General features: G+C 62.0%; 3 protein-coding genes across 3 annotated transcripts; 1 reads left to right on the top strand and 2 right to left on the bottom strand.

The window, feature by feature from the left end:
- Window positions 1-97: 97 nt before the first annotated feature.
- On the top strand, window positions 98-1,780 carry PAN0_081d6639 (ureD-domain-containing protein; the record flags this gene model as incomplete). The annotated part of the gene is made up of 1 exon (XM_014797927.1): window positions 98-1,780. The coding sequence occupies one exon, from the start codon at window positions 98-100 to the stop codon at window positions 1,778-1,780; it is 1,683 nt and encodes a 560-aa protein (XP_014653413.1).
- Window positions 1,781-1,876: 96 nt separating this feature from the next.
- On the bottom strand, window positions 1,877-3,220 carry PAN0_081c6638 (cora-domain-containing protein; the record flags this gene model as incomplete). Its single annotated transcript, XM_014797926.1, has 1 exon — window positions 1,877-3,220. The coding sequence occupies one exon, from the start codon at window positions 3,218-3,220 to the stop codon at window positions 1,877-1,879; it is 1,344 nt and encodes a 447-aa protein (XP_014653412.1).
- An 849-nt stretch (window positions 3,221-4,069) lies between these two features.
- PAN0_081c6637 (uncharacterized protein) lies at window positions 4,070-9,472 on the bottom strand (the record flags this gene model as incomplete). Its single annotated transcript, XM_014797925.1, has 1 exon — window positions 4,070-9,472. One exon carries the CDS (start codon window positions 9,470-9,472, stop codon window positions 4,070-4,072), a length of 5,403 nt encoding a protein of 1,800 aa, XP_014653411.1.
- Window positions 9,473-11,573: the final 2,101 nt, after the last annotated feature.

Below are 11,573 nucleotides of genomic sequence, written 5' to 3'. Positions count from 1 at the left end.
CCCCCCCCCTTACAAAGGTACACAAGGCTGATCTGGGGAGTGGGCGTGAATAGCATTTGCGACGTTGATGTTTGTCTTGGGACAGGTGCATGCGATTATGGAGTTCTGGCTCCGGCGCAAGCTGCGCGAGTGTCGAAACACGGCGTACGTCCAGACCGTCCGCTCGCGGGGGAAACCAGCCGATTGGTGGGGAGAGTACGTCGAAGAGTTCTCCAACCCTCCCACGCAAAAGGCCATCAAGGACGCAAAGAAGCAAGGCTGGTACCTCAAGCTCGCCAGTCCCCTCGTGCGGTTCATCGTGCTCAAGGTGTTCTTGCTCCCGATCGACTTTGTGCCGTTCTTCGGTATGGCGCTCGGTGCAGCTTTGCGGTCGCTCTCGTACGGGCGGCAGTTGCACACGTCGCTGTTCGAGGCGAAACGCATGTCGCCGCTCCAGATCGAGCTGTGGATCACCGAGCGTCAGACGGCGTATCGCTCGTTCGGCTTTGCAGCCGCGCTGATGGAGCGCATCCCGCTCGTCGGCATGGTCTTTTCGATTTCGAACCGGATCGGTGCCGCAATGTGGGCACACGACCTCGAAAAGCGTCAACAACGCATCCGTGCCTCCTCGCTCTCGTCTGGTGCCCAGCTGGAGGAGTTCAAGACAAAGCCTACGCTCAAGAAGATCTACAAGCAAGTGCAGGCGGGCGACGAGGTGCAAGAGGCACAGTTTAATGGTGAGGGGCTGGCGGTGCTACGTGCGCATAGGGGGCTGGCGATGTTTACACATCTCTCGTTTACGTTTCCGCTCAAACTCATCAGCCCAGCCGCGAGTTCCCGGATCGCTTCACTAGCCAGCACCAAGGCCGTCGCCGCTCTGTACATCGTCGGGTATGGCGGCGGCTTGGTTTCGGGCGACAGCGTTGAGCTTGATATCGACGTGGGGCAGGGGGCTTGTGCGGTGGTGCTGACACAGGGAAGCACCAAGGTTTTCAAGACCAGAGCCACTGCGCCGACGCAGCACGTTAGCACCATGCACACTGCAAGCCTCGATTCCACCAGCGCTGCGGGGGCGGGGGCGGGGGTGGGGGGGATGACAAGACAGGTGTATCGGTATCTGATCCGGCCCGAGGCAACGCTCGTGTTGCTACCGGATCCAGTGACGTGTTTTGCAGCCGCGCGGTATGACCAGGTGCAGCGATTTGATCTTCGTTCGGATACCTCGTCGCTCGTCATGCTCGACTGGATCACGCCCGGTCGAACTGCGGTCTGCCACCCTCCTTCTGGCGTGCGCGTTTCGGCGTTGGATTCGTTTCCCGAAGCGCAAAGCGGCGCGCAGATGAAGGACTACACCACCCCACCGCGGCTGCCCGAGCGGTGGAAGTTCGACTCGTACCGGTCGCGCAACGAGGTGCGCCTCCGCACCCGCTCGACCGCGCGCGACGTGCTGCTGCTCGAACAGCACCCCGATCGAGACCACGGCCCTGAGGGCGTGGGATGGACGGAGCTCGCGAGACGCAACTATCCCTACGACACCTACGCTACACTTTTCCTCGCCGGACCCGATGCGCAGCCGCTCATCGACGCGCTCAGCGCCGAGTTCGAACCGATCCAGATTCGACCTGCCACCGTGCATCCGCCTGTGGTATGGTCGCTCAGTACGGTGGAGGATGGACCGCCGCAGCTTGTAGTGGTTCGGATCGCGGCCGCGTCGGCTGCGGATGTAAGGGAGTGGCTGCGTCCGCGTCTAGCGCCGTTGGAAAGCGTCGTCGGTCGAGATCTGTTGAAACAGGCAATCTGAAGCGCAACTTGAACGGTGTGCACACAGACTGTGCACCATGCGCGTGTTCCCAACTGAGTTTGCAAAGAGGTGGTTGGTTTGGCATTGGCACGCTTTCTATCGTTTGGCACGTTTGGGGGCCTCCCACTTTGCGCCGAGTCCCAATCCGAGCGGTTGCGCCGATGGTGGCGCGGTTGGTACGGGCTGCACCTCTACCTCTGCCATCTGGGTTTCGGGCCAGTGCGTAGCCCACACATCCTTCCTCCTCTTGACCGGCCCTTGGGCCAGGCCTACCTTGCGCAACCGCTCTAGCCTCCTGAGTCCGATTCCGGCTGTCAAGAGCACGGCGCCGAAAGCGACGCCGCTGACGCCGGCAAAGGCCCAATCGAGTTCCTCCATGTGCGACTTGAGATTCATCCCGAACAACCCCGCCCACAACGTGCCTGCGCTGATGCCCATCGTAGCAATGCTGGTTTTAAGGTCGAGAGCGAGCAGTTTGTTTCGGTTGTTGTCCAGGATGAGTTCGACCACTTCCTGGGTATTGCTCATGTCCGAGTGGAGTTGCGTCGTTTCGGCAACGACCTCCTCGACTTGTTTGTCGAAGGATTCGAGCAGCAGTTCGAGCTGGTCCATTCCTTCGCTATCGCCAGAGGCGGTGGAGGAGAGGTACATGAGCTGCATGTCTTCGTCGTTCTCCAACACCTCCACCACCGCATTCTTGACCGCCTTGGCCCTGCTCAAAAACGCGTTCAACTTGCGCGAGACCTGCAGCAGCGTTCGAAGCTTTTCGCGATCCACATCATCATCCAACTCCTCCAACACTCCCGACGTCCATCCTCTAACCACCCCGAGCTCGATTCGAAGTGCATCGAGCACCGAGACGAGGATGCTTTCGAGTGCACGGAATTCGTACGCCAGTCCGTTTCCCGATGGATGGTGCGGACGCAGATTGTGTTGGAGGTTGTAGACGAACGCCGAGTGGAGCTGCGAATCGGTGCTGCCGTAGCTATCGAACAAGAGCACCTTGTCCTTCTTCACCATGGCACGGATGTGCAGGATATTGACCAGGATCCCCCCACGACGCGCAAGGATGGTGGGCACCAAGTTGGGCACGCGCGAGTCGATCTTGCGCAGATCGCGATGCTCCAGCCCATGCTCGGCGCACAGCCGCGACTTTTTAAACACACCCGACGTCGACGTCGTCGAGCCCGTCGAGTCGAAGATCGTACAGCGCAGCATAATGTCTGGCGAGAGCTGCGTCGTTCCTAGTCCTCCAAAGTTCGGTGGTGGTGTGGAGGCCGCGGCGGCGGGGGGTGGTGGTGGTGCAGAAGGCCCCGCAGAGGTGCGTGGTCGAGTAGGTGGTGGCTCGTGGGATGCCGAGGTGGTGTGTAGATGCCGTAATGTGGTTAGCGGCGGTGTGAGTGTGTGGCGCCCTTGGCTGATGAGCGTGCGTGTGCGCATGATCGCACGCATCGTTGCTCGATTCCCCAACACCAGTTCGTCAGCGATGGTGGCCGCTACTAGAGAGGAGCGAGAGAAGCGGCGAGGAGCTCCACTTTTTTGGGTCAAAGCCTCGGAAGTCGGATCTGGAAACCCTCGCTCCACCATCTCGATGCCCGCAACCCACTCGCAGCTCAAAGCGGTCAGAGGGACATTCAGAGCGCTTCACCTCGCACCAATGCAGACCAAGCTTCTGGCGAGAGTGTGTGGCGAGAGTGCCAGCCGCGATCGGTGTTGTGCCTTGCTCGACTCCACACACCGCAACATTGTGAGCCGGACTCGCTCTCCCGGACCAAAGATTGCCATTTGAAATCCCCTCTTGACAGCTCGACCATCAACAGATGAGCCTCAACAATCGACGCCGCGCTTCGGCCCGAGTAGTGAGCCACAAGCACTCGTGGACTTCAAGTTGGTCGAGTTTGGCGCACCTCATCGACACTGTTAGAGCGACTCAGCCAGCCGCTTTGTCGACCAGCCACTTGTCAACACCGTCTCGAATGCCGCCATGTGACCCGTGGTCACGATGCTTTACGATCGCTTAGAGAGTCCAAGATGGTGTGTCCCCAAAACGAACGTGTCTGAGCATGCGACACAGGTCCGAGGCGTGGCTGAAACGAGTCGCATCCAACAACGTTGTCATCGAAAAAGTCATCATCAGCGCGAGCCCCTAATCGCCCATTCCCGGAGCCTGTTGAGACCTCTGCGGGATTTGGGATGGAACGTCCAACCGCATCATCTCAATAGCTCAAGCCGTGAGAGTGCTGCTGCTAGACGTGGCGTGTTCGAAACGCGCTGGTATTAGACGATGCACTACTGTCCCGCTTCATGCGAGGCACTGCTCTTACCCGCCGCCGAGAACCCCGACGTATCCGGGTCGAACCACTCGAGTTCACCTCCACCCTGGGCGGGGAGAGCATCTTCAAACTCCACCTCGTCCTCTCCCTCCTCCTTGTCTTTCTCCTCTGCGTCGTTCTCCTCCTTTGCGTCGGCGGCGGCGGGAGCCGGCGCGAGGACGGTCGTATCTGCCGCCGCCGAAGTATCTGCGCGCACCGTCGTTGAGGCCGAGATGGAAGCAGACGGCGTATGCGTTGCGCTCGAGGCGGTTTGCGAGAGCGATGGCGACGACTGTGCGGGCGATCCCTCCTCGACCGCCGCCGATCCAGGTGGAAGCGGTGCATCGCGACCGGACCGTCGATCTCTCCTCCTCGTCGGCCTGAACGCGCTGCTCGTCGCCACCTCGCTGCCCTCTTCTCCGCCCTGCAGCTTCGCCAGCATGGCCGCAGCCACATCGGACGGGTTACCCTTCTCCCCCGCCACCCCTGCCCCAGAGCCGAGCGTCGAGTCTTCCGACCCACCCCCCGCATTGGACGCCGCATTGGTCTGTCTCCTCTCCCTCGCCTTGCGTCGCTGCTTATTCGGCCCCCCGCCTCCACTTCGCAATGATCCAAGCAGGGTTTCGAGCACCGCGCTATCGTCCACACCCGCCTCCTTCCTTGCGAGCGCCTCCTGCCGTTCGCGCTCGCGCTCCTCGGCCGCCGCCCTCCGCTTGGCCTCCAGCGCCCGCTGCTCGCCAATGCGCACATTGTCCAGCTTCACCTTCTTGTACGCCGCGAGGAACTCCTTGAAGATGCCGAAAAAGTCTTCCGTCCGCATCGTCTGGTTGGCCAGTTGGCCCAGCCCGCGCTTCTTGGGATCCGGGCCTTCGCCAAAGTACTTGAGAGCCTCGTTGTACACGCGCTCGGCAAACTGAACCTGGTCGTTGAGCCTCTGCAGCTCCGAAGCCGCATCGTTCAGGAACGGCAGCATGATCTTGACGTACGGATCCTGCAGGTTCTCTTCGTCCTCATCCAGCAATCGGTCGAGCTCCTTGCGGTGCTGAAAGCTGCCCGATTTGAGCTCGGCCAGATCGCGTCGCAAGTCCCACAGCTGAACGCGGCACGCTTCGGCAGGTAGCTCGAGCTCGTCCATAAACGCCTCGACCTCGGGGAAGCAGCGCGAGATGGTGCGCTCGATAAAGTGGAGCAGCGTCGTGCCGTCCGACGCCTTGGTGTCGACGAGCTTGTTGATCGACGTGATCTTGAAGCCGAACGCGCCGCCCTGGACGCCGGTCGAGTTGAGGTAGTTGCCCATCATGAGCACAAGGCTCAGCAGACGCGCAAACGACTTGGCCTTCATGAGGCCCTCGGACGCATCGCGCACCTTGACCGTGCCGCCCTTGATGAGGTCGAACGTCTCCTTGTACCGCGTCATGTACAACAACCCCTTGACCTTTTCCTTGAGATGCGGCACCGTCATCAACAGCACTACCAGGCGGTCGGCAGGATGCAACAGCCTTAGCTCCTCGTCCGACGCATTGCGGTACTCGCCCAGCTGCCCCTTGGTCTCGGACTCGGGATAGTGGCGCAGCAGCTCCGTGAGGAAGCTCTGGTCGAGCACCGCGTCGTTGCAGTTGATAATGTGGTGCGCCACCTCCTCGGGCGACGCCTGCTTGCTCTCGGTCAGGCTCGACTTGACGCGCTTGAGCACCATCTCGATGCCCTGGCGCGTCTGCAGGCTCAGGTGCGTCTTGAGCTCGATCTTGTCCTTCTTGGCCATCGCAGCCGACTTTTTCACCGGCTGCTTCGCCTTGAAGTCCTCCTCCATCTCGTCGAACAGGCCCTCCTGCTGCAGCTGCCGCACGATCTGCTCCTCGTCCGCCGTCAGCTCGTGCTGCCCAAAGATCGTCTCGGCCGCATGCTGCGGCGACAGCTTGTCCCACTGCAGCTGCTTCATCTTGCTGCGCGCCATCGCCAGCACCTCTTTGCGGCTCAGCGCGTGGTTGACAAACAGCCCCGCCACGCCCGGCGCCGGCGGCGCTGCAACGGGACCCGCGGGCCCGAGGTTCATCGGCGCATACGACGCGCGCACATTCATCATCGAGTTGCGGAAGAGGCCGTCCTGCATGGGCGACTCGTGCACCGACCCCGGCGGCGGCGGCGCGGGCGGCGCTGGTGTGCCGCCCACCGAGGCGAGCATCGATCCGGGCCGCGACGATTCGGGCGTGGAGAAGGCGGAGCGCATGCCTGGCGCGGGCGGCGGAGGCGGTGGTGGCGGTGGTGGCGGTGGCATGGCCGCTGCATCTCGCATCGCCTTGTCCGGTCCACCCGGTGCCAACGCGGGCAGCAGCATCGCAGGCGGCGGCGGCGGAGGGGGCGGAGGCGGTGGTGGCGGAGGCAGCGCTGCGACACCGCCCGACGGCGAGGTCGACACGATCTCGGGCACCGCGCCCGCCTCTGCGACACTGGCGAGCGCGCTGGGCTTCTTTTTGCCCCTGCCGGCGAGCAGCTCGTCGTCCGAGTCCGAGTCGTCGTCGCCGCGCTGGCGGCGGATCTCGTCGAGGAGCGTGCGCACGGCGGGGTGCGAGGTGCGCTTCACACCGGCGGCGGCGGCGGCATGGGGCGTGGGAGCCTGTACCTTGCGACGGCGCGACTCGCGTGCATCCACCATGCGCGATGCCAGGTCGGTGTTCTGCGCCATGCCCGCTGCGAGCGTCGCCTGGATCTTCCACTTGGCCGCCTCGGGATCCAACGACTCCTCGTCCGGTCCCTCGGCGTCCTCCTCCTCCTCCTCCTCGTCTCCGGCTTGCTCGTCGGCCGCGCGCAGCAGTGCAGACTGACGACGCACCGACGCCGAGATGCGCTTGCGATCGTCTTCGGTCGGCACCCCGGGCACCCCGGGTACGGGCGGCACACTCGGCGCGCCCGCCTTGTTCTTGCGCGCATTCGCCTCGAGCTTGCGGATGGTCTTGTTGCGTTCGAGCTGCTTCTCGAGCGTGTCGACGAGCTGTTTGCGGTCGAGGCTGCCCTTGCCCGGCGCGGCGACGTCGCTGACGTCCATCTGGGCCTCGCGCAGCATATCGTACAGCTCGCGGATCTGGATCTCGAGCGCAACGACGCGGTCGATGTAGGCCTTTTCCATCTCGTCCATCTCGTCGCGCGCGGCACCGGCATTGCCGCGCGCGAGCGACAGATCGTCCTCGAGCTTCTCGATCTGCTCCTGCAGCTTGCCGATGAGCCCGTCGGAGGACTGCTTGAGCTTGGCCTCGAGCTCGAGCTTCTCCTGCTCGAGCGCGGTGGCTTTGGCCTTGGCCTTTTGGAGTTCGGACTGCATCGAGTTGATGTGGTCCTGGTCTGCGAAGCGCGAGAGGACGTTGTTGACCGAGACGCCGAGGAGGGAGGAGAGGTCGTTGCCCTCGACGGCGCCCTTGCGGTCCATGACGACCGAGGTGACCATCGAGTCGATGAGCTGGTAGTAGTGCACGAGGTCGTCGCCGTCGCGGCGGATGAGCAGCAGATGCTGCAGCGCCGAGAGGAAAAAGTCGTAGGCGCGCGAGCCCTCGACCTTGCCGACGATGGCGCGGAAGACGTCGACGGGGTCGCTCAAGTCGGTGAGCACTTCTTTGTTGAACGTCTCGACGACGTCTTCGTGGTCCGCTTCGGCGCCCTTTTCAAAGACGCCGATCTGCAGGTCGAGGTCCGGGTTCTTGAAGGCGCGCATCTTGATGAGGATGCGCTGGAGGCCGCTCGCCTCCATCTGGTTGCGCAGATGCACGCGCACCTCGAACTCGGGCACGATGTCCGAGTTGAGGATGGCGTTGATGAGAAACATGTTGTTGATCGCATACTCGTTGAGGCTCGACTCGTGCGGGCCGACCACGCTGAGCTTTTTCACTTCGTCCGAGGCGCCGACCATGGAGCCCATCTTTCCGCGTCCGTCGATGGTCTGTTCGAGCACGCGGAACCAGGCGTCGAAGCGTCCGTGGTCGCCCTGGCTCGACTTGAGGTCGTCGAACGCCTTGAGCACGAGGCGGTGGCCCGTGGGCTTGTCCCAGTGGCACAAAAAGAGCAGGATGTCGGCGGCCTGCTTGCGCGTGGCGAGCTGGAGCGAGATCATGGAGTGGGTGATGCCGCTGATGCACTTTGGCTGTGCGAGCGCATCGTTGGCGCCCGGCTTGGAGTTGAAGAGCGAGCGAAAGGCCTTGAGCACCTCGTACTCGAGCGCGAGGTCGTTGTCCGACTTGATGCCCTTGGCGTGGAGGCCGCTGAGGAAGCTTGCGAGGACGGGCGTGCCCTTTGCCTCGACGAAGCTCTGGATCCAGCCGATGGCGCAGGTGCGCAGCGTGACGGCGAGCGACTCGATGTGCTTGGTGGTGACGGTGCCGTCCATGAACTTTTTGATGAACCACTCGGGCGAGTTGCGCGTGATGACGAGGCCGGAGGCTGCGCCTGCCGGGCCGCCCGCACCGGCGGCGTGGTGGCGACGGTTGCGGTCGCGTTCCTTTTCGGCGTGCCACTCGGTGAGCTTGTCGTTGTAGACGAGCGTCCACTTTTTGTCCACGCTGAAGCCGAGCATGTTGCGGCGCGCGGTCTCCTTGAGCTCGTCCGAGAGGTTGCCGCCGGGGACGTTGAGGAAGTCGCGCTTGTCCATGAGTTCGGCAAAGAGGCGCTCGACGTCGGCGTCGGGTGGACGCTGGAGGACAAAGTCGGGCGCCTTGGCGCTGTTGGCTGCTGACGGTTGGTAGGAGTCTCTGCCGAGGCTCGTGTGGCCGAGGCTCGAGTGGCTGGTGCTGGTGCTGGGGAATGCCGATTCGGGGTTGGCGGTGGAGGCGACGGACATTCTGGTGAGCACTTCGTGTGGGAGGTTGGCGCCGCCGTTGTAGCGGATGGAGGCGGAGTCGTGGGCGATGCCTGCGCTGGTGGTGGAGGTGTAGCGCGACGAGCGGGCGCCATTCTGGCCTGGGAACGACGAGGAGCTGGAGTGCATCGAGTCGTGCGTGCTGAGTGCATGGCGCGAGGATGAGGCACCCGACAGCTGACGACGATGTGCGCCGAGGCCGCTGGACGAGATTGTCGATCCATTTGCATGCGAGATGATGGAAGCCGACGAGGGTTCGTACTGGTAGTTGGCGTCCGAGTAAGCGCTGGAGCGATGCACGCCGGCGCCGAGGCTAGGATTGCCTGACGGATTGCCAATCGAAAGCTTGGAGCTGTTTGGGCTTGGGTTTGAATAGTATGCTGCAGCAGCCGACGAGGACGCCGACGAGGAGGCTGCGAGTGCGCCATCGACATGAACGGGCGTGCGGCCGCTGACGGTGCGTTCGTAGGGGATGGCCTTGTCCGCGGCGTCCGAGTTGAACTGGCGCGAGCGCTTCTTTCGGCCAAAGATCGAGTCCATGCTGGCGGGATGATGTGGGTGTCAGAGCGATCGAGCCATTGGGCAGCCGCAGCAGCAGCAGAAGCAGCAGCAGAGGCGCGCTATCGATCGATCGATCGGTTGATCCGACGCGATTGCAAAGAGAACGACGATGGCGATTCAGTGCGCAGCCATGGAGGGCGAATGATGGCGACGAATGGCGACCGTTGGCAACGACACTGAGATAGCGGTACTTGGAGTATGAAGATGGTGGTGGAGCAAGCCAGCTGCCGACGACCAAGGTGCAGATGAAGGCCTATCTCGGACCCTCAGGGTTCTCCGCTGCCGCTTTGGCGCGTGAGCTGGGATGCGTCGGTGTTGGGCGGCGGCGGCGGCGTGTTGCGTGTGTCTTTTTTTTTCCGCTTTTCTCGCCTTTTCTCGCCTTTTTCTGCCCTTTTTTGGCCTACTTTAGGCAGCCGTGCGCGCGCGTCGGCCACAAAGGGTCCGTGACGTGGATCGTCCTCTCTACACCAGCGACCCGCTTTCCACCACCACTCTCAGCCACATCTGGAGGTCGCTTTGAGGAGGCTCGAGCACCGTTTGCGTGTTGGCAGAGTGTGGTTGAAACCGGGCTGAGACACACACGCACATGGGAAAGTGCGTTTCGGTTTCTTTTTTCCACCTCCGACGCCCGCCTCTTTTCCGGACAGCGACGCGCCTCTTTCCGCCCGCCCCTCGCCCGCCCGAATCCGGCCAACTTTCGACGCGATCCCCTTTACGCACATGCACACGCACCCGCACACGCACAAAGGGAGAGCCCGCCGCCAGCAAAGCACCTTTTTCATCGCTCTAACATTGTCCATCTTTTCGCACCCTCATCCCCTCGGCTTTGTGAACGCATACCGTGGTGAATGGGAGACACTGTTGATGATGGAGATTGGACTTGCGCACCCGCTGTGGTGAGAGGAAGAAACACAGAAGATGGTGGAGATCGGCGAATGGTCGAGACTACTGATGATGGAGATTGGCTTTTTTCTCGGCACGCTCGGCTTTGCTCACGCTACTGTGGTGAGAGTGAGAGACTGATGATGGCGGAGATTGGCGAATGCTCGAGACTGATGATGATGATGGAGATCGTATTGATGATGGATGGCATTCTTCCCCGACACGCCCAATGAGCGCCATTCGATGATCGAGATCAAACTACATGGGGTCTCGCAAGAAACGCGGTATTCCACCCCGTCAGAGCGTTGCGCAATCCTTCCGGCAGGACGTCATTACACTGCTGCATGGCCTGTATCGTCCACTGCGCGATCGACTCCGGCAGATCCACCCGCTCGCTGTCATCGCTATCACCGTTCGCGGGCGGGCGGTACAGCACACGATACCCCTTCCAAACACACTCTGCCGCGTTGTGGGAGGAAGCCCAGTGTCGAGTGAGCGAAGTGGTGTACTGCGCGCGAGAAAACAACCACGCTTCAACCCCCACCGCTTCAACCCCCACCGCTTCAACCCCCACCGAGCATGAGGAGGAGGAAGGGGTGGAGGAGAGGTGGAAGCGTCGTGCACCGTGCGAAGCCGCCGCATACTGCAACGTTGCTAACAACACCCCCACCCAGCTCTCATCCTCGCCGACAAGGGAGATCAGGTACTTGCTAAGTCGAACCGTGGTCCCGTCCACCGTGCCCAGTGGGCTACTGCATGTAGAACAACAAACCTGTGGAGGAAAAAAGGTGTCAGTATGTGCGTGAGTCGGGTAGATGCAAAGCTGAAGAGCCTACACAGCATGCAGGTGTTCTGTTCATACCGATCCACTATCCTCTCCCCCCCATCCCCCCACGTTGAAAATGCAAGAAGGTGCCCGCCATCACCGAACACTTTTCCAAAGGCGGTATTTGCATCACACCCCCCCTACATCCCCAACAGCGAACGAGACGGGCAGGAAAGGGTTGATCTTGGACAAGCGGTGTATCAATCGAACCTTCTCCATGGCATACACCCCGCAAAGGAGGTGCGGAGAATCGACTTTCTAATTCCGGTCCGTTGGTCCATAAGCCACTTACCTGCGATCCATCCACATCGACTTGAAGCACTGACTGTGGCGCAGAGATGTACGTGTCCCCAACCCAGACAACCCGAGCCG

This window comes from Moesziomyces antarcticus (genome assembly GCF_000747765.1).
Source record: "Moesziomyces antarcticus DNA, scaffold: scaffold_v10081, strain JCM 10317, whole genome shotgun sequence".
Classification (NCBI taxonomy): Eukaryota; Fungi; Basidiomycota; class Ustilaginomycetes; order Ustilaginales; family Ustilaginaceae; genus Moesziomyces; species Moesziomyces antarcticus.
This window is presented reverse-complemented; position numbering and strand designations above follow the sequence as displayed.